This window comes from Lytechinus pictus, chromosome 5 (genome assembly GCF_037042905.1).
Source record: "Lytechinus pictus isolate F3 Inbred chromosome 5, Lp3.0, whole genome shotgun sequence".
NCBI lineage: Eukaryota > Metazoa > Echinodermata > Echinoidea > Temnopleuroida > Toxopneustidae > Lytechinus > Lytechinus pictus.
The window spans coordinates 38,535,638-38,563,531 of NC_087249.1; the positions used below are offsets into that span (position 1 = coordinate 38,535,638).

Sequence of the window (27,894 nt, forward strand, 5' to 3'; positions counted from 1 at the left end):
TTTATTCCAAACCATGCCTTCAATCTCCTGACGAATAATTCTCTTGTTAATCTTGATCTGTAGTCTTCCAGTAGTCCTGCAGTAATTGTACAGATCAACGATGTCCTCCTTACTCCTAGTGAACTCCTGTCACCGACCGCCTTAGAATACCTCGCAGAGGAGATCGAGATCAACGCCATCGATGAGTTAGCTGGAATCATAGACAGACATGAAGGTGAGTTCAGAAAACCTGGGGATTATTTCATGAAAGTTGTCAGCACGGTGTAGGACTTCATTCTTTGACAGTTGACATAGTAACCATCAGAGACCAGTGCTTTTCAGGAAATCAACTATTTCATGTTTATTCAGTGCGGACATTTATCAGAGAAAATACTTCATGAAATACCCCCCCCCATCTGGTGGCAGTGATATAAAAAGCCGCAGAATTAATTATTTGAATGTAGCAAGCGCCTTTCACAGCTGGAGCTAAAGCCGGGGTAATGTATAGTGCGCTATTGAATAGGAAAATAGGTAATTGGCATGTCATAAATGCTATATATTATTATTATTATCATTATGCCTAATTGAAAGAGCTGCAATATATTCATAGCAGACTCAAATGGGAATCAATCTCAAATTGTGTCATTAAAAAAGACAAAAATTTTGATCACTCTCAGTTGGAGTTTGCCTTGAATCTGTTGCAAGAGAAGGCACTGGGGACACTTGCAAAGGCTTGTATCCACTTTGTCTGCTTTATAGCAGGTGGTCCAGTTATCAGATTGTCCAACACCACCATGGCTAAACCCACTTGGTATTATGATAATTAAATTTAGGTTCAACCCTAGTCTAAACTAGAATTTTAAACCGCACTTCTATGGAATGCTGTGTTTCATAGTATTTCTGTCCTATTCGTGACAATTTTAATTTCATTAAAATTTATTATATTTTGCACATTCCCATTTTTCCAATTTCACAACTCAATTGATTTTTTAGACAACTTTTTGCAGCAAGATAATACTAAGTTTTACTTGGTGAATGGGCTGATAACTAGCACTCCATAAAAGTTTGGTATTTAAAGTTAACCCTGGGGCCCGTAACACAAAACTTAGCAATGATCGTAGAACATTTTTCTATGATTGATTGCTTTGACTACAATGTACAATCCATCGCTAAAATCAAGCTTACCATCACATGGTCTAATATGACCTGGATGCGCCTAGCAGGCAGCTCATGATTTTGATCCAATTTTGATCATTTTTTTTATCACTTGTGACAGTTGTGACTTAATTTTGTGCCAATTTTTGCCATCAACATTTGACTTGTATGATTATGATGTTTTAGTATAATGTCCACCGGTTGGATGGTCATATTTTCAATGCATAAATGATTTTCCACTTTATAAAGAATTGGTTAATATAATAAACAATTCAGCTAATCACAACGACTGAAATGAACAGACAATATACAGTATGCATTGTATTTTAATACGTCACTACTTCATGGTGATTCTGGGCATTTAGGGAAAAGACCTGACAGAAATATGCTTCTGTCATAGCATACTATGTTATCAACTACTTCTCCTTTATTTTTGTCTGGTTGATATTGTGTTTATATTTTTTTTTTTTGGGGGGGGGGGGGTACAATATATAATAGTGATTTTGTATGATGTATATTGTGTCATTTATTTAAGTGCTTTAGAATAAATGAATGGTAATCAAATAATTTATCCAAAATGAAATTCATACTTTTTCCTTCCAGTTAGATGAAATCTTTAGTATTTTTTTTTATAGTAAGAGAAAAACTAATCCACCTCTCTCATCCATCTCCCTCATTCATCTCCCTCATCCATCTCCCTCATCCATCTCCCTCATCCATCTCCCTCATCCACCTCCCCCATCCACCTCCCTCATCATTCTCCCTCATCAACCTCTCTCATCCATCTCCCTCATCCACTTCCCTCATCCATCTCCCTCATCCATCTCCCTCATCCATCTCCCTCATCCATCTCCCTCATCCACCTCCCTCATCCACCTCCCTCATCCACCCCCCTCATATACCTCACTCATCCACCTCCCTCATCCATCCCCCTCATCCACCTCTCTCATCCATCTCCCTCATTCACCTCCCTCATCCATCTCCCTCATCCATCTCCCTCGTCCACCTCCCTTATCATTCTCCCTTATTCGCCTCCCTCATCCACCTCTCTCATCCATCTCCTTCATCCATCTCCCTCATCCATCTCCATCATCCATCTCCCTCATCCACCTCCCTCATCCACCTCTCTCATCCATCTCCCTCATTCTCCTACCTCATCAACCTCCATCATCCACCTCTCTCATCCATCTCCCTCATTCATCTTCCTTATCCGCCTCCCTCATCCACCTCTCTCATCCATCTCCCTCATTCATCTCCCTCATCAATCTCCCTTATCTGCCTCCCTCATCCACCTCTCTCATCCATCTCCCTCATCCACCTCCCTCATCCATCTACCTCTTCCACCTCCCTCATCCATCTTCCTCATCCATCTCCCTCATCCGCCTCCTTCATCCACCTCCCTCATCCATTCCTCCTCATCCATCCTCCTCATCCACCTCCCCCATCCAACTCCCTCATCATTCTCCCTTGTCCATCTCCCTCATCCATGTCCCTCCTCCACCCCCCTCATATACCTCATTCATCCATCTCCATCAACCATCCTCCTCATCCATATCCACGACCACCATCCACCTCCCTCATCCATCCTCCTCATCCACCTCCCTCATCCATCCCCCTCATCCACCCTCTCATCCATCTCCCTCGTTCATCTCCCTCATCCACCTCCCTCATCCATCTCCCTCTTCCACCTCCCTCATCCATCTTCCTCATCCATCTCCCTCATCCGCCTCCTTCATCCACCTCCCTCATCCCATTCCTCCTCATCCATCCTCATCCACCTCCCCCATCCACCTCCCTCATCATTCTCCCTTGTCCATCTTCCTCATCCATGTCCCTCCTCCACCCCCCTCATTCATCCATCTCCATCAGCCATCCTCCTCATCCATCTCCACGGACCACCATCCACCTCCCTCATCCATCCTCCTCATCCACCTCCCTCATCCATCCCCCTCATCCACCTCTCTCATCCATCTCCCTCATTCATCTCCCTCATCCATCTCCCTCATCCATATCCCTCTTCCACCTCCCTCATCCATCTCCCTCATCCATCTCCCTCGGCCATCTCCCTCATCCACCTCCCTCATCCATCTCCCTCATCCATCTCCCTCATCCACCTCCCCCATCCACCTTCCTCATCCTTCTCCCTTGTCCATCTCCCTCATCCATATCCCTCCTCCACCTCCCTCATCTACCTCACTCATCCGCCTCCCTCATCCACCTTTCTCATCCACCTTCCTCATCCACCTCCCTCATCCACCAATCTCCTTCCTTCACCTCCATCATCCATCTCCCTCATCCTTCTCCCTCGTCAATCTCCCTCATTCACCTCCCTCATCCACTTCCCTCGTCCACTTCCCTCGTCCACTTCCCTCGTCCACCTCCCTCATCCACCTCCCTCATCCTTCTCTCTTATCCATCTCCCTCAGCAATCTCCCTCATCAATCTCCCTTATCCATCTCCCTCAGCAATCATCATCCCCCTCCCTCATCCACCTCCCTCATCCACCTCTCTTATCCATCTCCCTCATCCATCTCCTGCATCCACCTCCCTCATCCACCTCTCTCATCCATCTCCCTCATCCACCTCTCTCATCCATCTCCCTCATTCCCCTCCCTCATCCACCTCCCTCATCCATCTCCTGCATCCACCTCCCTCATCCACCTCCCTCATCCATCTCCTGCATCCACCTCCCTCATTCATCTCCCTCACCCAACACCCTCATCCACCATCTCCCTTTTTTATCCACCTTCCTCTTCGACTTCTCCAGTCCATCTCCGTCATCAATCAACTGTCATGTTTTCTTTATTTGGATCACCGCCATCTTCTGCTCAGAATATTAAATATCTTTTCATTTTTGTGAAGAATCCTCGTACGACGTTCGTTCTACTGTACTTCCTGTTTACCCTCGTGCGTGAAAACGTAAACAACTTTTCTGGAGCACACACGTGCCAATCAGGGTCAGTCCATGTCCATCCGCCAATAATAATATAGTTCCACCCCTCCTGGCCTACACCACAGCCCAAGCTACATATCGGATTGAGTTCATCTTTGTAGGTTTGAATTCATCGAGTGCTTGACCAACTCACCACTCGTCCACTACATTTAAATTTATCGAGTAACTAGATTTTGGCAAAGAGTGCCACTTGATTATCTCAGCTAAATTGGCATAATATAATTCGCGTACCTCAAAACGCAAAACGAATGAATAAAATCATGGTGTGATATCACCAGCTATCCCAATTCTATACCATCCGCCTTTCATCCCAAAATAAATGTTTGTTGTCTCTCTCTTCCCCCACCCCCCAAAAAAAATAATCTGTCTGATATAATTAAAAAAAAATACATATTAAAGGGATGGTCCAGGCTAGAGATATTTATATCTAAATAAATAGAGTAAAATTCACAAAGCAAAATGCTGAAAATTTGATCAAAATCGGATAACAAATAGCGAAAATATTGAATTTTAAAGATTTGCATTTTTCCGGTGAAACAGTTCTAGGCATGTCTTTATGAATATTCATTAGGTGGGCTGATGATGTCATATCCCCACTTGTTCTTTTGTATTTTATTATATGAAATAAGGTTTATTCAAAAAATTTCTACCAAGAACTAAAACAAATGGATTGACAACTGATTAAGGGCATAAGTTATTTATTGCCGCAACTTATTTCATCATAATGGAGACACATCATTTACACATGTATGAAATAATGAAACATTTATTATTAATTCATGTAATAACAAAAGAAAAAGGAAAGTGGGGATGTGACATCATCCGCCCACCTACTGAATATTCATGACGATGTGCATATAACTGTTTTCACAAAATATTGCTAAACTTTAAACATAATGTAGAAAAAGACGTGTTAGGTATGGACTTTACTTTGTCTCGTTGTTAAAGATTTTGTTCTTTGTTATTTAGTGTTTGAATTCAGTTGAAATCATACGGAAATCATGCAGGTATTGACACACAAAAATAAATTACAACAGAGCCTTATTTAAAGGTGGGTTAAATTTGGTGGGATATTGTTTGAATTATACAATATTTCACTTTTTACTGGTTTGACAATAAGGACCAACTTGACTGAGCCATATAGTAGTAAACAATGGTAATTCCACATGTTCAGGGGGGAATCAATTTGTTTCACTTGACAATGAAAATTAGAATATTTCATATAATAATATGCAAAAGAAATAGTGGATAATGTCATCAGTCTCCCCCGGGCAGTCTCCTAATTTGCTTACCGACCAGGATGTGAATATAACTGTTTTGTGAAATTAAGCGAAACTTTAAAATGTCATAACTTTCTCATTTTACATCCGATTTTGGTGAAATTTTCTGCAGTGTTATGCTTGTTGGATTTTTCTCTTTTAATTCGAATCACCTTTTTGTTGGGGATGACTTGTCCTTATTAAACCAACTGAGAAATTCATAAAGACCCCGGATAAAACTAAATTAAAGGCAGATAATGCCCCAAAACATACAATAAGCATAACCGCATGGATTTTGAATAAACAAATAATCACAAAGCCATACGATTATTCATAGGCCAAAGGAGATTTATAAATAAATTCCATCTCTGTATCTGGTATCGGAAAGTTCAGCGGTCGGAACCAATAATCATGCAAATTATTTCCGGTATAAAATACACACGCGGATTAATTTACGCATTTACATGCTCGCCAAATTTTGCTGCGCGATTTTTTGAGAAAGGCTCGGATCGATCGCCTGTGTGGATTACGTGAGATTTGGCAAATGATAGAAAATGTCGTCGGAAAAGTCGAGAAATTTGGATCTATTGTTGGCAGCAGGTATGTGTCGTGAAATTGAATTCTTCTCCCATCGTGTGGTCAGTGTAAAACAGGTTTGATCTGTGTAAACCCTGTTTTTATTTTGTAAATGATCGTGTGAATATAAACACGGAAGTGCTGCCTACGCAACGCTTCATGGGTTATCAACACAACGTGGTTAGCGAAGAAAAAAAAAAATCGCTTCCGGTATTTTTAAATGATTGCTTTTCGCGCAATTTCCATGATGATGGCAATCCGTTATGTTTTTTATGATTTATAAAGTATCAAGTATGTGACGAAGGTGAAAATAAAGTGGCCTTTATAGTTTTGAGGTGTAAATTTGTTCTTATCTCCGTCCTGTTTTTGCCTTTTTTTGTAACGAGTCTTTGTTGTGGTACCCACACAAACGCGAATCAAGAACCAGGAAGTGCCATTGATACAACGTGCATTTTATCAGCAGCTGCTCGCTGCACTGTCGAGGCATTTTGTGCCAGCCCAGGGGTGGTATTCTGAGATCCATTTTATCTCAGATAAAATAAAATATTTTATCTCCGTTAAAATCAGTGAGATAAAATACCCTTAAAATCTCTCCGAATTGGTATTCTGAGAACAATTTTATCTTCATTTTATCTCTGTAGGACACACCTAATTTTTAATCAATATCCAATTAGAAATGCGCTTTTATAGCTCTCTCATATCACTCAACCAATGAAAATCCATTCCGCCAGGAGGTGTGGCAAAGGAGTGAGATTGCGTCAATCTATTGACTTCAAATACGCTTGCAAAATACGCTTGCGCGTCTTTACAGAGATTTCTTTTTAAAAAATGACAATACTCTCATCTTTTTTCGAAGTCTATATTTCCTCTTTTCAAGCATCATTTCAAAGACAATATTAGTCAAGAAAAGTCTCATGAAATACTTCCTGGTTGTACAGGAATAACGTTAAGGTATTATTCTCAATAAATATATAATTTTTCTTCATTTTCATGTCAACATTTGTAGTTAATTCACCAAGAAATAATGTTGAAATCAACGTCGCGGAGATAAAATAGCCCCTACCCTCTTTTAAGTTTATTTTATTTTTCTTCAAAGTAACATGAGCGCAAGCACATCATCCGCGTTGCAATGGCCAGATACGCGAAGGGTATGTCTACGCAGGCACTCCCCTGTTGCGTATTATCTGTAGATACGCAAGATAAAATTTCTACGCAAGATAAAATTTAAAATTTTATCTGAAAGATAAAATGTCATCTCAGAATACCAATTTCATTTTAAGAGATAAAATAAAATATTTTAAAGATAAAATGACCTCAGAATACCGCCCCAGGTCATGGGCAGGAGCTTGTTCAAATTTCCCATCGCCTTTTCATCACATTCAAAATATTCATTATCAAAACTAGTTGCAACATTCTAACTTCAATCTAAGTTTTGCATTTTGGTTAAACAATTCTATGAATGCATTTAGAGACTTAATGATGTCAATGTCATACATGTAATCTCCACCTATTTTGTATTTTATTTTATGAAATTCTATTTTTTTCTTCCATTAATTGCAAGAATATAAAATAGGCCCTTTATACCACTGTTGACATTATTTCTTGTTACAAGAGTCAAGAGAGACATGCTTTCACACATGTATGAAAATATGAAATAATAATTATTTCTAAGCAAGATTTTTTTTTTTGGGGGGGGGGGGGGGTGGGTTGGCTTACTGGACATCTAAAATCTACAACATTGGATAAGCTTAAACACAGATGAATTGTTAATTTCCAGGGCTCTTTTGAGCATGTTGGGGGCTAAATCGCCCCCAGCCCCCTTGTACGATTAATTCCCTGATTATTTCATGTGCATGTACAATATGGAAAAAGTGAAGACATGACATGTGTAGCTCACCTAATACATGTACTTGGGACAAACCATTTTCAAAAAATATTGTCTAACTTAAAAATTCTATACATGTACATGTATGTGTTACTTACTATTTTCTAACTTGTAGAGTTTTGTAATTTCCATGAGGTACATGTAATCCAAATGTGAACACATTTTTTAAATTTTTTTTTGTGCAAAAATTATTATATGCATTGTTTGAAAGTCACAAGAAATATTTTTCAAAGTTCTGATTTTATTATATTTTGTAGACCACTGAATTTGCAGTTTTTGTCTCGCCTGCATAGCAGAGCGAGACTATAGGCGCCGCTTTTCCGACGGCGACGGCGGCGTCAACATCAAATCTTAACCTAAGGTTAAGTTTTTGAAATGACATCATAACTTAGAAAGTCTATGGACCTATTTCATGAAACTTGGACATAAGGTTAATCAAGTATTACTGAACATCCTGCCTGAGTTTCAGGTCACATGACCAAGGTCAAGGTCATTTAGGGTCAATGAACTTTGACCATGTTGGGAGAATTATTTTCAAAATCTTAACCGAAGGTTAAGTTTTAGAAATGACATCATAACTTAGAAAGTGTATGGACCTAGTTCATGAAACTAAGGCATAAGGTTAGTCAAGTATAAGTGAACATCCTGCTCGACTTTCAGGTCACGTGACCAATGTCAAAGGTCATTTAGGGTCAATGAACTTTGGTCAAGTTGGGGGTATTTGTTGAATTACTATCATAACTTTGAAAATTTATGGATCTAGTTCATGAAACTTGGACATAAGGTTAATCAAGTATAAGTGAACATCCTGCCTGAGTTTCAGGTCACATGACCAAGGTCAAAGGTCATTTAGGGACAAAGAACTTTTGCCAAGTTGGGGGTATTTGTTGAATTACCATCATAACTTTGAAAATTTATGGATTCTAGTTCATGAAACTTGGACATAAGGTTAATCAAGTATAAGTGAACATCCTGCCTGAGTTTCAGGTCACGTGACCAATGTCAAAGGTCATTTAGGGTCAATGAACTTTGGTCAAGTTGGGGGTATTTGTTGAATTACTATCATAACTTTGAAAATTTATGGATCTAGTTCATTAAACTTGGACATAAGGTTAATCAAGTATAAGTGAACATCCTGCCTGAGTTTCAGGTCACATGACCAAGGTCAAAGGTCATTTAGGGACAAAGAACTTTTGCCAAGTTGGGGGTATTTGTTGAATTACCATCATAACTTTGAAAATTTATAGATCGAGTTCATGAAACTTGGACATTAGGTTAATTAAGTCCCACTGAATATCCTGTGCGAGTTTCAGGTCACATGACCATGGTCAATGGTCATTTAAGGTCAATGAACTTTGGCCGTGTTGGGGGTATTTGTTAAATTACCATCCTAACTCTGAAAGTTTACGGATCTAGTTCATAAAACTTGGACATAAGAGTAATCAAGTATCACTGAACATCCTGTACGAGTTTCAGGTCACATGACCATGGTCAAAGGTCATTAAAGGTCAATGAACTTTGGCCGTGTTGGGGGTATTTGTTGAATTACCATCGTAACTCTGAAAGTTTATGGATCTAGTTCATAAAACTTGGGATATATAGAGTAATCAAGTATCACTGAACATCCCCTGTGAGTTTCAGGTCACAAAACCAAGGTCAAAGGTCAGTTAAGGTCAATAAACTTAGGCCATGTTGGGGTAATTGTTGAATTGCCATCATAACTTTGAAAGTATAGAGTGAATGAAATGTGGACATGGGTGTAGTTGACAAGTCTTAAGTCACCGTTCAAATGTCATTTATGGTCAATGAACGTGGTATTATGTCATTATATGAATGGTGTTTTTGTGAATGATTATTTTATAGTAGTTTTCAAAGTTAGCACTGCTGCGATATTAAAATCGCGTAATGCAGGCGAGACTGCCAGAGCAATAAGCAATATTGTAGAAATGCAAAAAAAAAATGAATGCAACCTACAGTAGCGAGAAGTTAGAGAAAAAAAAAACATTGATTTCATCTGGAAGTGATAGTATTGTATGCTGTATATACATGTAGGCCTACTTGTATTTATGATACAACTGTAATTGTAATAACTCAATTCAATTCATTTCTTCCTGTGTAAGAACATATAATATTATAAAGCACAAACAATACAATTAACATTGAAAATATTTACATGTAAATGTATGTACTTGTACATGTACCAGTCAGCTATCTTTGAATCACTATTACAATGTACCTGTAAAAACCAGAGAACAATAAATTTTTACAGGACTGGTAGTGTACACTGACTGAGGGGATCAAAGCCAATGCAGATGTGTAAATTCTGTCAGTTTAAATCATACTCTGAAAAGTCTCAAGAAGTACATGCCTGCTAAATATTCGGATTTAGACATATCAGTCATTTATACAGGTCCATGCTTTCTCCACACAGACACAGACTAAATATTTTTATGATTTCATGCTTCATATAAAATTGCTGGTATTTCCAGTAATAAAAAAAGTTTTGTAAAACTTTGTCTGGTTTGTAGTCAGTTTTAATATAGTATTAGATCATGTATTTTAACTTTCCTTTTCGTTTAAAATATTGTTATATTTCTATGAATTTTAAATATTGATATTTCTTACATTTTATTTCATTCATGATTTTGTAGACGGCAGAGAGCAGGTTTATTTTTTTATTTTTTATTTTATTTTTTTTGGGGGGAGGGGTGTATTTTTCATATTCCTACATGTACATGAGCTACATGTTTGTTCTTTTATGTTTGATAAACCATTTAACTAGTATCTTGCTTATGATAATAATAATGGTCAACCTATCTGAAAAAAAGAAAAGAAATGGGTTCATACATGTTATTGTGTATCACACCCATTCTGAAATCTCTACACTGGTTGAAAGTCAATGATCGCATTTTGTTTAAAAAATTTGGTCTTTTGCGTACCTGCAAATTGGTTCTGCTCCACATTACAATATCAATAATCTAATAAACAAATACTCCATACTCCTGTCAGGTCCCTACGTTCGGCAACTCTGGTTCCCTAATTCTCAAATCTACAAGGGTTTATATGTTCATTTGGTCCAATGCCAATTCGCCCAATTGCCAACTTGTTTACTATCATTTGGTCTACCGTCAGTTCGTCCAATATCCATATGGTCTTATTGCCATTTTGTCCACTCACCATTTCGTCTAATCACCAGTTGGTCCAATAGCCATTTAGTCCACATACAATTTGGTCTAATTGGACTCAGTGTTAATTGGGCAAAATGAATGAAAATGAAACGAATATTAGACCAATTGATTATGAGATGAAATGGTCATAGACCCAACTGGTGATTAGACAAAGTGATGATCGGACCAAATGGTTTTTAGACGAAATTTTGAAGGATGGAATGGCATTAGACTAAATGAAAGTAGACCGTGTGGTGAGTGGACCAGTTGGCAATTTACCATCTACAGTGGGGGGTACAGGCCTTTGCTCACGCTTACACTGTTCTTTGGAATGATCTTCCTCTCGTCATTCGAGAATGCTCTTCTGTTTACACATAAAGTTTAAACGTTACCTAAAGCAGGGCTCCACACTAACCCATTTTTTCTACTGGTCCAACCTATTCATGTCGGACCAGTAGATACCCAGTTTTTCAAATTTTTACTGGTCCGAACCTAAAATCTACTGGTCCCAAAAAATGGATAAAACATTAAAAAAAGGCGCAAGTTTATTTTTCTAGCCTTTCGTTCCCCCCCCCCCAAATAAAATGAAGGAATGAAGGACAAAAAGAAAGCAAGACAGAAACGAAGAAACAGGGACTCGATTTTAAGGCGCGCGAGAGCGATCGCGCGCTACATGCGCGCCTTAATCCATTTTTGGTAGCGCGATTAATAGCGCGCCTCGCGATAGCTGACCTGCGCGAAAATGTCTAAAGTCGCCCTCGAAATCACCCAAAATCAAGCTTTCGGGGGCGACATAAAATCTGAATGTCGCCCCCGAAATTATTGCCGAGTGATAACAACTCAACGGCCCACTAGTGCCATATGCTCGAGCTCCGCTTACCATTTAAAAACCATCCAAAATCCACACTCAAAATCACGAATAAGCCTTAAAAGTAGCGAGTAGCGCAGTTTCAAATTCCGAAGTTGCGTTATTTTTTCTGTACCACGTATTTCCATACACATGGTACCAGGTATGGAAAAAAAATCAACGCAACGGTCGGGAAAGAGTTGCATGTATAGGGGTCCATTATGACTACCACCATGTGCAATTCCGAATGCACATGTTTCCCCTACAGATATCACGATTCTGTGATAAAATAATTCGAATTACACAGGAAATAAATCCCAGAGTCTAGTAACCTAGCATTGGTGAGTGGTCATTCGGCTTTGCTTTTCAAAACGGCTTATTAACTTCCAAAATAAGTTATCTAATTTATCAATTATAACTAAAAAATCATTTGTTTTCTTTTTCTAGGGGATGAGGTATTATATCAGACAATAAATCATCAAACAAAGCTCCATCTTTTTTACAAGGACGGCGGCAGGCTCACGCATTGGCGCTTTTACTAGCTAGCCAGTTGGAGCTCTGTCTCTCTGCCAGAGCTCTGGGGGACAATTCGCTCAGTAAAGGCCTCAATGATGGTGATTTTCTGTTTCAGACAGAGTTTACATTTCAGGAATATCATTCAAAACTGCCAATAAAGTTTGATGATTTCTTCATTGTCATGTATATTTAAGTTCTTAATGAATACATTCTCACCAAATTTAGACTCCCCCATAGAGAAATTAAATTTTCATGGAGATCTGCGTTTTCAAAGAACTTCAGGAAAAGTTAGGGTAAGTGGGCCTTTATTACATGTACATGGCTGACTAGGGTATTGTACTGGAATAAATGGAGTAGAAATTAGATATTGAATTCATTTATATCCAAGTCCAACTCACAGTCACACACACACGCACACACCCACCCATCCACACACACCCACATCCAAGATTCGAAACATGATAAATAACTTTAAAAATCATACAATATTAAACAAAAAGTAATAATTTCTTAATAAGTGAACAGGTATTCCTCAAAATACAAAAAAGTAGCATTTAAAAAGAGCCCCCGAAATTTGACCAAAAAATTAAAATGGAGCCCCCGAAAAAAAAAAAAAATTGTCAGTGACTTAACTTTTAGCCAAAGTCAAAACCTAACTAAAACAGGTTTCACAACACACAATCTAATTACAATACATTGTAAAACAATTATAAATACTTCCTTTGGTTGTTGATTGTAATTTTATAGTACATACATTTCCTCCATCCATTTTGTTAATTGGGCAAAAAGCTCCCCTTGTATGTTGAAGAAGAGCTTTTTGAAGTGCTCCTCTACCGCTCTCCTTAAAAGTTCTAGGAGAGCTTTTTATTGCTCCCCTTATAATTATAAAACTGAGTCCCTGAAGAAAGAAAGAAAGAAAGAAAGAAAGAAAGAAAGAAAGAAAGAAAGAAAGAAAGAAAGAAAGAAAGAAAGAAAGAAAGAAAGAAAGAAAGAAAGAAAGAAAGAAAGAAAATAATAAAAGAAAGGAAGGAAGAAAAAAAGAAAAGGTAAAGAAAGGATAGATGTGAAGGAAGGAAAAAAAGAAAGAACTAAAGGAAAGGAAGGAAGGAATAAAGAAGGAACAAAAATAAAGAAAGAAAGAAAGAAAGAAAAGAAAAAAAGAAATGAAGGAAAGAAATGAAGCAAGCAATACAGAAAGAAAGAACAAATCCAGTAAGTAGTAAAGGAAAGAAAGAAGAAGCAATAAAAAAGAAAGGGTAAAAGGAGAGATAAAATAAAGAGAGAGAGGAAGGAAGGATTGAAAGAAGGAAGAAAGGAATTAAGGAAGAAATAAAGGAAAGGTAAAATGATAGATAGAAGGAAAGAAATAAAGGAAGGGAAGGAAAGAAGCAAGCAATATAAAAAAAAAAGAGAAAAGAATAGATGAAAGGAAGAAAAAAAGAAAGACTGAGAGACAAAGAAAGGAAGGAATGAAAGAATAAAGGAGAGAAAGGAAGCAAGCAGTCAAAAAAAAAGAAAGGAAAGGTAAAAGGATAGATTTAACAAAGGGAAAAGGGAAAGAACAAGACATACATAAGAAAGGTAGGAATGAATGTAAGAAAGAGAGAAAGGGTTGGAAGAAGGAAGAAATTAAAAAAAACATGAAAGGGTAAATAAATGATGGATGGAAGGAAGAAAGTAACAAAGAATGAAGGAAAGAAAAGGGTAAAAAGAAGGAAAGAAAGGAATGAGAGAAGAGATGAATATAGGATGGATGGACTCAAGAATTAAAGAAAGAAAAATATCAAAAAGAAAGAAAGGAAGGAAGGAAGAAAGAAAGAAAGAAAGAAAAAAGAAATAGAGAAAAATATTTTTAAAAGGAAAGAAAGAACAAATTAAAGAAAAAAGGGAAATTAAAAAAGAAAGACAGTAACAAAAAAATTGAAAGAAAAAAGGGAAGAAACAAAGAAAGATGGAAAAGAAAGAAGGAAAGAAAGATAGGAAGAAAACAGAGGAAGAAAGCTAAAACTATCATCAAATAATTTATCAGTTTCTTTTTGGCTCAATTAAAATAGCTACGAGAGAAAGTCAGAAACCAAGTGTATCAACACACACATAAATGCATATGTGGGGCTATTATGTATTCAGAAGATATCACCCGAAACCCGATCTGTTTGAACCAAAACAGAAGTGGAAATTTCTCCTTTTACTGCTTACAAATGACAGAGTTACTCCAATTTTTAGGAAATATGGACTTATAAGAGCCTTTCATGAGTATGAACCGTGAATTTTTACAGTTCTGTGAGAGATTTCTGCCAGAGTTTAGCCAAGCTTCGTTCGCGCAGCCAGTAGAGAATTTACCACGTGGGTTGTGTGGCTGGCTACATGTACACTGTATGCTACTCTAGTGTGTGTATTCTGTGTGTGAATGACAGAATTTAACGGGGGGAAATAGTTTGCAGTGAATTTGACTATTTCTGGAAAAGTTATTGGCCCAACAGTGGATTTTATTAGTGGTCATGTCGGACCCTTAAATCTTGCTATTTTTGGAAAAATTACTGGCCCGAAAATGATATTTTTTACTGGTCATGTCGGACCAGTAAATCTTCCTATTTCTGAAAATCTACTGGCCCGACAGCGATTTTTACCGGTCTGGGACCGTCGGACCGCCGCTAGTGTCGAGCCCTGCCTAAAGACACATCTAGTCAATGCTTCCTAATCCTATTGTCATTTAATACTCAAGTTCTATAATTTTTCATTGCATATTGTGCCTTCGGCACTTTGGCGCACTATAAATCCCATCAATTATTATTATCGTTAATCGGGAAATGTTTTCACTCTGGTGCCTTTTGTTGCTTTGTCAATATGAACAATAATTGTCTTAAAAGCACACATCTTCAAGAAAGTAACAAATATATATAATCTTTGCTTTTTCTTCTTATCTTCTCCAGTGAAAGCATGCGACAAGTCAATGAGCGAAGATGCCCAGCAGAAGCCTCATGAGACGATAATGGCTGCTCATGCGCTGTTAGACATATCACCAACCAACACCGGGGACGACAGGAAATTCATTACTGTAGATTTCATCAAAGGTGTGTGGTAAATGCATTGGTTTTATGGTTTTGTGAATGTAATGATGTACAGTATATCATGATAAAAAGGGAATTCAAGATATGCAGGTATTGGGTTTGGTACACAGAGTAGCATGAATACATTCGTTCCTTGAAATTTGAATGACAGCACAAGTCAAGTAATCAAACAGATTGATAACAGTGGCAGTACCCATTAGTTTAAAACACTGTTCAGAATACATAGTGGATGTTTTCTGATGTAAACCAAGGTTGGGTGTTCAATTGCAGTTCCCAATCCCATCCATGACAGAATCTGATATTAAAGAATTCTAATGAAATGTTTAAATTCATTGTGGTTAGCTAAATTTGACACTAATTCTAAAAAGGAATGTGAAAAGTTACTTAATTAAATAAAGTCCTTCTGCTCTTCCCTCTTCTCCGCCCCCACCCTCCTCCCCTTCCCCTCCACTTATCCCCCCTCCCTCTATCTCTTCCTCCCTCTCTTCCCCCCTCACTGGAATCATCACATTCAATGCCATTATATCACTAAGAACTTGATCCTTTGTTTTATCTTATAGAAGAACCACCTGCTAGTCCCCTGCCAGAAGAAAACATTGACCCAATCACTGCTGATGATGAAGATGATGAATTGAAGCATAGAGTATCTCACATTCATCTTGATGAGGAAACTATGAGAGGTAAGAAAAAAATGTTAAATTGCAAAATGGTCTACACCTGCTTATTCTACAGTACTTTCTGTTTAGTTTCCTTCCACATGGTCTAACCCTACCTTGTCTACAACCACTTTGCCTACTCCATTTGATCTAATTACCATTTAGTCCATTTACCATTTTTGTCTAACATCCATTTAGCCTACATGTACATCCATTTCATGAAAGCACCACTTGGTCTAATGGTTGGTGAACACCCAATTTTAATTTGACTAAAATAATAACTAGATGATGTGGGAAATCTGACTGAGTATTGGATTAAAATGGGAATTACGGTAAGTGGGTTAAGTTCTATTGTAGTGTAGATCAAATGCCAATTAGAACATGTTGGTAGTTGACATAAAAGGTTTAGACCGTGTTGTGTACAGACTGTTTAATTCAACCCCCCCCCCTTCCCAAGGATCTCACTGAATAAAATTAAAATGCTAATTTTGGTGTACATATTCTTTGTATAATTCCTAGCAGTTTTGTTTGAATTAAAAAAAATTATCTTTTTGAGAAATATGAATGGTTCTGCAAGACTCAAACTGTGAATCTTTTTTTAAGTGATTCTTTCATAATTCACTGACAATTTATTTTATATTTCAACCTTTATTTTCAGAGCTGACACAGAAGGGTATGGCAACCCCTTCAGTGGAAACACTCAACACTCTTATGCAAGCAACACTGAGGCAAAGTAAGTACCACAATGAACTCCAGGGCCACATCTTCTTCAGGGGAGCATTTCAAGAAACAAATATGGATTTTCTTTGACAACTGTGATAAGCTACTAAAATCTTGCCTCTGATAGGCTCAGAACAATTGGTTCAGTGGAAATCACAGACACGATACTTCAGATTTCAGAAAAATTTTCGGGGGGGGGGGCTTTCATGAACCATAGTGCTTTTAACTGATAAGTGTTATAAGCTACCGAAATCCTTGCATCTGATTGGCTCAGAATAAGATAGTGAAAATTGCTTATATGATACTTGAGAAACACTTTCTAGGCGAACAAAAGTGAAAATTAGTTATGAAAATCATTGATTCCTGGAACACTCCTAGGTGAACTCCGTTGGACTTGGTTCTGTGAGAGCATACAGTCTTGCTCGTAGGTAGCACATCAAAATTAGAGTATATTCCAGAATGTTGAAACAATCTTTGAAGGCCACAGTGCCCCTCTCAGCTGGCTTGCAACCAAAGTAAGACATAAAATATAATCATAACTGATATGATGATGATGCACAGCATTTGTATAGCGCCATATATCTTTCAAAGACATTCAAAGGCGCATTGGAGGAGCCAGCCAATCTGGGTCGCCAAGAAGGGTGCGCACACAGAACTGTGACCCGCAGGTCTCTCCTCCCGATAACTGGTTGGGGAATGCAGGTGGACCACTACACCGGGGTTTCCCCCTACTCTTATTTGAATAGTGCAGTGGGCTCTTAACGTGCAAAGGTGGTGATTCTCCTCTACACGGGGCCTCCATTTAACGTCCTATCCGAGGGACAGTGTTTTCCACTGTAACATAGCCTGCATCTATGAAACAGGGGAGAGACGTTTACACACAACGCACTGGCTTCAGTCATCCACCCGGGGTGGACTCGAACCCACGATCTTTGGTTCGACGGGCACACACTTTACCGACTGAGCCAACTTCGCTCTCTGATATGATCATTCAAACATTGAAAATCTTGCTGTCCAAATCATCATATGCATGCTTGAGTTGAAATTCCGATCTGTGCATCGCTCTTCTTTTTAGGCATGAAGGCAAATTTAATTCCTTTATCGTTGTGACATAGCAAACAGCTGAATGTCAATGATTCGAAGGCTATATTTAAAAAAAAACTTTGCACTGATGGTATGATGAAAGGATATATGTATAGACAATAGGTTCATTTCCTTAGTTGCGATGTGAGTTCAGTCCCCTTTGAGGGATATATTTACATATATGGAGACAGGTAATTTGTTTTTCTGTATAGTTACACACAGATGTTAGATTGTATATGATGTGTAAAATTTCTTTATTATTTCTTCTGACACAGCGGCGGACTCGCAACAAGTACTGACCGTTCCCACATCACAGTTTGCATTTGAACCACCATCAGATCATAATATTGAGATGGGCTATGAAATGAACCTTGATACAGATCACCATCACAACCACCATCATAAACACCACCACCACCACCATGAAGGAAGAGAACAACATAAACGACATAAAAAGTCTAAAAAGAGTGAGTTTGTCTTCATCCTTAATGTGTAGATATGATTGGACTGCTTGATTTGAAATTCCTTATAGTGGTTTTCGCTGTTTATTTTTTTTATGAATAGTCAAGTTAGCATTTTATTGAAATGAAATCACAGAGCCCATTCCTTCCCCCTTACAGTTCATGAGTAAGCAGTTCTAAAAACAAAGAAGTGCATTGAAGGGAAAAATTGAAATAAGATCTCAAGTAGAGTTCAAAGTTTATTTGAAGCTAGATTGGATGTTTAGTATGCACATATTTGTCCTGAATGAATTTGCATATATCAGCTTATAGTTTATGTTGTTAAAAAGAAGGGGGCCTTTATGCCCCGCCCCCATTCTCTCCTTGATACAGAGTCCAGTCTTTTTAAGATTGAATGTGTATTTCTTTGTCATGTAAATAAACCTCAGCAGAATTAAGCATGGGGGAAAACATGTATTGCCTTTATAAACTTGACATTATGTCTATTTCGGTTCAAAGTATGATAATTCTCCATGCATGTTTTGTCTGCCAGGTCGAAAGCCAAAGATCAAATCAGAATCACCTCTCCAATTGTCAAATGGCAGCATCAGGAAAAAGGCAAAAGATGGTGAGTAGTATCACTTAAGCGATCTGATTTTATCGACTAAATTTTATGGACTGATCAGATTTCTGTAAAATATGTCGTCACAAATTTACATGTGCAACTTATACAAAATTAGTCTTGGAAAAGTTTGACATGTACTAATTTAATTTGCGAATGTTGTATGGTGTGCCTCATTATTCTTTTGAAAATAGAAACAATATATTATATTGGATGGCTCAGAATGGAATACCAGAAACATTCCAAAAGTTTGGGCAAATATCCCACGAATCGCAGATGAGTGGAATATTGGCCCTAACGAGTGAAATATTTCTGGTGTTCCATGAAATGAAGCCATCCATTATAATAATTATCTATCCCACCCCCTCCCCCCAAAAAAGAGGGAGACATTTGATTTAACAAGTCATATCACTTATTAAATTATGGCATCATGACTTCATAGGATAAATTTTGGTTGTTGACATGCGACTTACATACAGTTCATTATGACGTCATTGAGCGTAATTGTGATCTATGGTGCACGTCGCATTGCTTTCATAGTTGTACACGTATATTTCGCGCGTGCGCACTAGACTAGACTGTCGAATATGGTCTCGTACTCAACGGCAAATTTTGTACAGGAGCCTATGGCATATTGGTCCGATTTCAGTTCTTTTTAGGGTTACACTCTGATTTTTCGCCTTCCACACAAGCCCACTTGTTCCAAAGGTTTAATTCCCCTTTAAGCTTAGCGATAGATCATTAGACTGCTCATTGTGATTGATCATACATAATAATCATTGTAATCATTCATAGAAATCGGCCCCATGGTTAATTGATAAGCTTTGTGTTACCCGGCCCTGCAGTTTTATTTAGTTGACCAGAAATGAAATCATTATATTCTTCAATTCTTTTCTTCCCTTGGGATAGCACACACCACGTACCTGTGGGAGTTCCTACTGGAGCTACTTCAAGACACAGAGACCTGCCCTAGATTCATCAAATGGACGAGCAGGGAACAGGGTATCTTCAAACTGGTCGACTCCAAGGCTGTATCCAAGTTATGGGGTCAACACAAGAACAAACCTGATATGAACTATGAGACTATGGGTAGAGCACTCAGGTGAGTTCTTCATCATGCCTCGGTCTCAACAGCAAAACCCAGACCTGGGCGGTGTTTCACAAAGATTTAAGTATGACTTAGAGTCGCTTTTAAATACCTGATTGCGTGCGGTATAAAAGGCTTGATCGCATTGGTCAGATCGTGCCATGTACTATCATATATGCGTCGGCATTTAAATGCGACTCGTAAGTCATACTTAAATCTTTGTGAAACACCCCTCTGGGCTCCGTAACATAAAAATTGATCGTACGCTTGATTTTTAAGATTGATTGTACAATGTAGTCAATGCATCTATCGTAAAAATTTGTTCTACGATCATTGCTAAGCTTTTTGTTACCGGTTCCAGACAGACCAAAGTTATGTTCTTCCAAGTGACATATCAGGAGGGCGTTTCATAAAGCTGTTCATAAGTTAAGAGCGACTTTAAGAATGACTGGTGATCCTTTCTTGTGGTAAATGACAATCACCATTATATGTTTATTAAATGTTAATTGGTGATTATTTAGCATGTGAGACTGGTTCACCAGTCGTTCTGAAAGTCGCTGTTAACTTACGAACAGCTTTATGAAACACCAACCAGGGCTAAAATTAATCTAAGGCCCATACAAGGCCAAATATCTGTAGCCTTGAGGACAAATATGATTGCCATTTTCGCCTGTGGGCCTGGTGCCCTGCAGTAATCCAGTGCATGTGTCCCATTGAAAAGCACATTTTATTTTTGATGCCCTAATTGAATGGCCTTAGATGCCCCCTAAAGTGGGATAGTCATCTTACCTTTTGAATAATGGCCTTGCCCTTTTAATTCTTGATTCGAGCCCAGACATATCATTGGTTGGTTGGAGTCTCTTGTTAGTGTGTGTAGCATTCACTTTTAAGTTTGTTCCTTTTCACAGAGGGGGAATTCCCTAATTCTTACTCGATCACCTTGATCTACTTTTCAATTGGCATGTAAATATACCTGCTAGAAAAAAAAACCTGTACTGGCTCATTTTCAGGTGATTGATAGTTCAAGGGGAAGTTCACATTGGCTGGTTTTGATTAAAGCAGAACAATGAGAGGATAATATTGGTGAAGCCTTAATGAAAAATTGGTGAAAGAATAACAGTTATAAAATATGAATTTTGAAATTTTTGATTTTGTGACTTCACAGACAAGCAGGACCTCCATACGTTTTTTGATATTAATTCTGATATTAATGCCATTTTCCCATAAGTTTGAAAGTGATTCTATTTGTGTGATTGATATATCATTAGACACATCATTTCACACCCCATTTCAAAAGAAAAATACTTATATATATCATGTTCCATTTGAAAATAGAATTTATCTTTGCAATTTGCTATTTCATTGTTTGAATAATAAAAGCTAAGAAATGTAATTTATTAAAGAAATTAATTTTTAAACATTTCCCAAACAACCAAAACAGAATGTCAAAATCAAATTCAAAATAATTCCCCATATGGATTGAACTTGTATCAATTTCTTATTTTTTTTTTGGGGGGGGGGAATTAGCATGGCAGAAATTGTGTGTGAACTTTTTTTTTTGCAATAATTTTGATAAAATAGATCTGTTGTAAAAAGGTGCAGTAAATAAAAAGGTACAAGAAATCTACAAAAAATATACCAATTTGTAAATAATTTCTCGATAAATACCAATCAAATAATACATTTGTTTCATTTTTTTTAGGTACTACTATCAACGGGGGATCCTATCGAAGGTTGATGGACAGAGGCTAGTCTATAAATTCTGTGAGATACCAAAGAACATCCGTGAAATCGACTGCAGTTGAGGTCTTCGGCATCACTGACAATCTTCCATTCATCAGCTTTGTGACTGGTTAAAACATTATTACAGAGATTCCAGATTATATAGAAATATATATGAATATATATTAGAGATACTTTATAATATTTGCTTGAGATTGCTTATTCCATTTCAACCGAACTGATGGGCAATGGAAATATTTGCTATGATGAGTATTCGACGCTGTAGTGCAGGAGATGACCAAACAGGATTTTCACCAATGGTGGCGAGCAATGGTGGCAAGGCCGAAAGAGGAAAATTTGATTATACATGCACTGTAATGTTTTGGAGATGTTTAGAGAGTTAAAAGCAACAATTTGATAATAGTGATTTAGGGTATATACCTCGCATATACCGATACCTACCTTGTTAGGTGTTCAATGTGCTTCTGTATTACCCCTGCTGAAGTAGCCTCCCGATTCCGGTGCTCACAGCTTTTTTGAGGAATTACCTCCTCCCGGTACCCATTTGGCTGGGAATCGAACCCACGATCCTCGGTTTCAAATGGGAGAGTCGGAAACACCAGACGGCATCGCTCCAAAGCAATAGTGACATGTTTCATCCTGCCAAGCAGCGACGAGAGAATGTATTACGAGCGAAAGAAAGCACGGGTGACGAGACTGACTATGAGGAGTGTTCTTGATCTTCCAGAAACATCTGTCACTCAGATTTGAGAAAATGTCCATTTTTGGAATTTTTGAATAATTTTCAGTATTTGAATGAATTCCCAAACCCCATTTTATGCATTTTATATGAACAGATGTTTTTTGTACATGTATGTTGTATGATTGTGCCGAGAAAGTGAGATTGCACGTGTAACAGTCATAGAATCTTTAGAGGGTAACATCATGGGAAATGACCTTCCTTATTACATGTTATAGCAATACTGATCATCTTGCTCTGTATGAGTTCTTGATGAAATTCCTTACATTGTGGAACAGATTTTAAAACCGTACCCCATATATCAGGGAATAATTTCAATTCTTAAATCTTATTAGCATTTGTGGTTGTTAGAGAAAAGCTTTCTGTACAAAAAAATGCTACACAAGTGAAATTTTGTGTAGCTGTCATAAAATTATGTGGAGCAAATTGTGATGCAATACCAGGAAATTATTTGCTGTGCTCAATATTAGATAGCTTGAACTGCAAACTCTGTCAATATCTGATGACCACTTGATATAATCATCCCATTACCCCTACTTGTGGTAAAAGTAACATTTAATTAACTGTAGTAAATCTGAAAATTGATACACAACCATTGAAACTCATGTAACAAATTGTAAAAAATTAACATGTCTTTTTCTGGAGACTTGCAGTCACTGTTTCAATTATATTTATATCATAATTACAATGTAGAGAGTGTATGAAGATGTGTGATACGGCTTAGAGTGAGACGAATCATAAGTTTTCTTTACCTCAAACTTTGCCTTAAAGTTGATTTTTTTTCTGGTACATCACCTTTACTGACTGTATATCTTGACATATTTTGAAGATATATATATATTTTTTTTCAATTAACCCTGCAGAGATTAACTTTTGGGGTGTACATGTAATTTCTATAGGGGATTTTAGTATCAACGTATCAAATGACATCATTTGTTAGAAATGCAAAGAATATGGGTTATGGTTAGAGCAATTTGAATATATTTAACTCTCGGCCATTATTCTCACAACGTTTTCATTTTTAAGAATACTATCTGTATTAAGGTGCTATGATAAGATTTAAAATGTAACTGTAAGACTATCAGTTTCTGTTAGGTTGACTGAGTTTTTTCCCCCTTGCACAACAACTTATCTATTTAGTGATCTGTTCGTGTACCATATTTGAACATTATAAGCAGTCCATGTTTTTTTATTTATATTTCTTCCTATTCTTGTTGCAATACTGTTAATCCTAAAAAGTCTGACTCTTAGTCTATTAGGGCCTATTTAGACCCATTTCACAGCCAGAGCCCCCCCCCCCCCCCGAGTCTTCTTCCCCTCTTTAAGATCTTGGCCCAATGCACCCATGTCATCCATGTCTGAACTTACATGTACGCATGAAAGTGAAAACAAAGGTGCGCTCAGATTAATTGTAAAGTGCAGTGGCTAATTTTGTGTAGAGACTCTGTGTGAGACTGGAAAGTACAAATAGTTATGAAACAATGTGGTGATTGCTTTTCACGTTGCAAGATTATTGCACAAAAATATTGAGGGGAGTATGGAATCCCCCCCCCCTTGGGCCTTATAGGGTTAAAATCTATATACATGTACATGTAGTACATGCTCCATAACTCTACTGGAAATTGTCAATTGATTGTGGAGCACGGATTTCAAGGGATAATTAACCCATAAAGAATGTAGTGGCAATAACTTATTGATTTGATTTGATTAGATTTGGGCATTAGATATGTTAGAAAAGGGAACAAGACAAACCAGTTTCTTGCCAAAAGAACTGTATGTATCAGTTCTACCTCACACAAGGTTTTACTTGTTTTCCCCTTGTACAGTTTGCCAGATTAAAAAAAATGTTCTTTATGCAACGTAAATTTGATTTGACTCCAAGATAGTGTAACAGTCTGGTTTATTATGCTTGTGTGAAGGGGACCATTTTACATGAATCATCATTATGGCTTTATGGATTTGACACTGAAATTTTTATGTACATACTTCGGGGGTAAATTCACAGTAATGTAGAAAAATTCCTAGGACCTTTGTCGATAAAAGGTAAACAACAAAAATTGATATATATTTTTGAATTTTGTGTGAAGATTTTCAATGTTCCGTTAATTTGATAAACCAAACTCATTTCATTGAACTCATTTGTAAATATTCCATGATCATTTTTTTTAAAGATGCTATTTTTATGCACGACATTACTCTTGTAAATTTGTGTAAATTTTGTTTATTTTATATTTTGCTACATATTTTTCTTTCATCAATACTTGGGAGTTGGGAATTAGTGGGTTAGATATATATTTCTGATTACTTTCACTGGAGTTGATACTCATCCCATTTACTTGGTAACAGACAAAAACAAAAGGTGCAAAGGGTTTTTTGACCCACATAATTTAGAAATAAAAGATCGCACTCATAGGGTGATGAAGATTGCCATTGGTCTCACTTCAGAATGTTTTGTTTATTTGATGGATAGAAATAGAGATAGTCAAAACACAGAATTTGTTTTGATGTACGTGTAATTTGGAAGATTTTTTTTTCATTTGCAGGAAGGATTAGTAGTAAATTACAAAGGTACATTCCATTCTGCTTTATAAATCACATTTTTAGTCGATACAAGCCTCAAATAACCATGGAAACGCACCAGCAATACAGACTTGGAAGCAGACAAAGTATCCCTCGATAATGTAATGAACATTACAAGAATATAGCAGAATATTTTCTCGTCAAATAATGCATGTACTCCATTGTTATTGTCATGTTTGCTTTTATATTTTTACCCTAACCCTAAGATAAATCATTCACTGCCATTGAGTTTGTGTATGAATACCGTATATGTGTAGCTGTTTATGCACTTGTAGTATGCGAAGGATGGAAAATATTATTTGAATCGATTCTGTAGGATAATACAGAACAGAAAATCAGGTTTCATTTGAAAGATTTTCCAGTTGAATTCTTTTATGTATGATAATAATTATAAATCCTATTTTATCCGTAAACAAATCATAATGTAAGTCCGCGGATCATCCCAGATATGCCAACTGTATGCCTTAAATTTCAATAATTTTAGGTCAAGGGCACATGTTACAACACAAATGGAAACAGACGTTGGCAGATTAAAAACATTCAAGAAATCCTTTGATAAAAAGAATATGTACGTGCTGAACAAATAAAATTCAGATTTTTCCCCTTTCATTCATTGTAAAGTTGTAATAACATGCACTATCCAATATCCCTTGTACATTGGAATAGAATATACACATATTGAACAGTTTTTAGTCCGGTGTTGGTGTTAGTGTTGGAAGCACAATTTGGATTATGTTGCCTTCATTAGCTCCCAAACCTATTCTGAGTTTAATTACAAAAATGATACAGATCACAATATTACTTGCGCAACACCTAGTGACTAGTGAGTGACTTTTCAGGACCAATATAATTTTACATTTGGTGCTATGCTCATGTGAAAATGGACCGAACATTAACACCAAAAGGTCAACACTTAACTTGAAATCACCCATTATGCCTTTAGATTCTGCTAGTTTGAAAAGATGACGGTTCCAAAAGTTCCAACCACTGAGATCCCTACATTCAATTGACTCTACTGTTTTGTGGTAGAGGACAAGAATATGGCTTTATGGTCCATATTCTGGACTTTGGTTGAATTCAAACCCTGATCAGGGCTCTGTAACACAAAGGTTTGGGATGGATTGCAAACATGAAAGAACCGACCTGATTGGTCCCTGGTCAGTATTTTAAACCAAATGCGCGTGTAGCATTGATATTGATTGGTCAGTTCATTTAGCGATTGATCGCTATTTGTGTTACGGAGCCCTGGTCCGTCTAGATCAATGTCTAACCAGGGATTTGGGAGGTCCCAATTCTGGTTTAACCATGGATAGCCACTAATATCCTCTATAGATTGTATGGAAATAATAAGTTTAATACTTTTCTTTGAGTTTGCCTTAGAAAGGACCCCATAAACCTAAAAATCAAATGCAAATTTTTGGCTTTAGCACAACTTCTGGCTTGTAATTAAGTTATCCGGCCAAGAGTTCAGAATTATGGACCAAGGAATTCTTTTTCTTTTTTTCACTGAATCTCTGCCTTTTGACATTCCTTTCTATATTTGTTCATTATGTACATGTATGTAAATGAAGGGTAGGCAGTGAGTTTTCTAAAAGAAACCCAAATGTACAATGTTGAAATGAGATGTTTTATTATTAAATGATTATATGAAAAAACTCTCGAAGTTGTATTCGTATTGTGTGAAATGTGAACACTTAATTAAGTCAATGAATCAACATTTGATGGTTTTTGTTGGATTCTGTTTTTTTTGTGTGTGTGTGTGTGATAGTAAATAATGCATTGTCAACTAATGAATTTCAGTGCAGGTGCTTTTGACTTCCACTAGGGAAATTGCTGCATATGAGACGGCGAACAAAATTACAATTTTGTCTTCTAAGACATGAAGATCATAATTTTTTTCATTGGGTGCACTTTGTACACATGATTTCTTTTTTTTTGTGTGTGTGTAATTGGCTGCCTGTTGGGGACTGATGTCCTTGTTTGCAATATCTCTCCTGAGTCTCGTGTCTTCAGTCTTCATTTGTTGGCAAAGGCGGAAATCTGTCTCCAAAAAGGTAGGGGGGACCAGGGGCTGGAAAATTTTACAAGCAAAAAAAAAAAAAGGTTATCGCCCCAAATGTAATCGACCAAAATAAATTTGTTTGACAAGCAAAAAAAAAAAAAGGTTATCACCCAATAAGTAAGGTCATCTCGTCCAAATACATGTTTTATTTCAATTTCTTTCTTTCCATCATAAAAGACCAAAAATAGTAGGGGGGACATTTGATATTGTCCCCCCTACTATTTTGGGTAGGGGGGACACGTCCCCCCTGGGATTTCCGCCCATGTTTTTTGGTGAATGTTTGTGAAGATGAATGCGGGAAGTTTAATTGACTTCAAATTTCAGACACTGATGCAAAACACAAAATATTGAGAGTAAAATTAGTATCCCACAAACTGGTTCCACAAGGACCTCTATCTTGTCAAAGCTAAATATTTTCTGAAATGTGCCATTTTTGACAATTTTCTTTAAATTGTGGACTTTGTTTTGAAGAGTGTGAGGGCAGAGTATTGTTGCATCATTGATCATTGATGCAAAGTATATAATATTGAAAGTATATGGAGTTATGTTCAAAGTTCAGAGTAAGATCAAGGTGGCACCAGATCTGTTTATTATAATATTTTAAAATCAGCTAAACATATGAAATGTTGTACGAACTCGTTTCATTTAAAGTTTAACAATTTATTCCACCATGGAAGAATGTGCCTAGTTGACCTGAACACCACGGAAACTTTTGAAATTTATTTAAGGAAAAAGTAATGTGGTTAGGAATGATGCG

General features: G+C 37.2%; 2 protein-coding genes across 2 annotated transcripts; both read left to right on the top strand.

The window, feature by feature from the left end:
- The first annotated feature begins 773 nt into the window (after nt 1–773).
- On the top strand, nt 774–4,125 carry LOC129261443 (uncharacterized). Its single transcript, XM_054899504.2, has 2 exons — nt 774–790; nt 1,770–4,125. The coding sequence occupies exons 1-2, from the start codon at nt 774–776 to the stop codon at nt 4,123–4,125; spliced, it is 2,373 nt and encodes a 790-aa protein (XP_054755479.2).
- Nucleotides 4,126–5,810: 1,685 nt separating this feature from the next.
- Nucleotides 5,811–26,736, top strand: LOC129262024 (ETS-related transcription factor Elf-4-like). The gene is made up of 8 exons (XM_054900058.2): nt 5,811–5,946; nt 15,268–15,408; nt 15,966–16,085; nt 16,720–16,794; nt 18,140–18,331; nt 18,858–18,932; nt 19,836–20,028; nt 21,716–26,736. Exons 1-8 carry the CDS (start codon nt 5,901–5,903, stop codon nt 21,816–21,818), a joined length of 945 nt encoding a protein of 314 aa, XP_054756033.2. The 5' UTR covers nt 5,811–5,900; the 3' UTR covers nt 21,819–26,736.
- The last annotated feature ends 1,158 nt before the right edge of the window (nt 26,737–27,894 follow it).

Excerpts from the sequence above, each read along its gene's own strand:
- LOC129262024 (XM_054900058.2), top strand. The coding sequence starts at position 5,901 with ATGTCGTCGGAAAAGTCGAGAAATTTGGATCTATTGTTGGCAGCAG. Across the intron at positions 16,795-18,139 it reads GCAAGCAACACTGAGGCAAA|CGGCGGACTCGCAACAAGTA; the intron begins GTAAGTACCACA and ends CTTCTGACACAG. Across the intron at positions 18,332-18,857 it reads ACATAAAAAGTCTAAAAAGA|GTCGAAAGCCAAAGATCAAA; the intron begins GTGAGTTTGTCT and ends TTTGTCTGCCAG.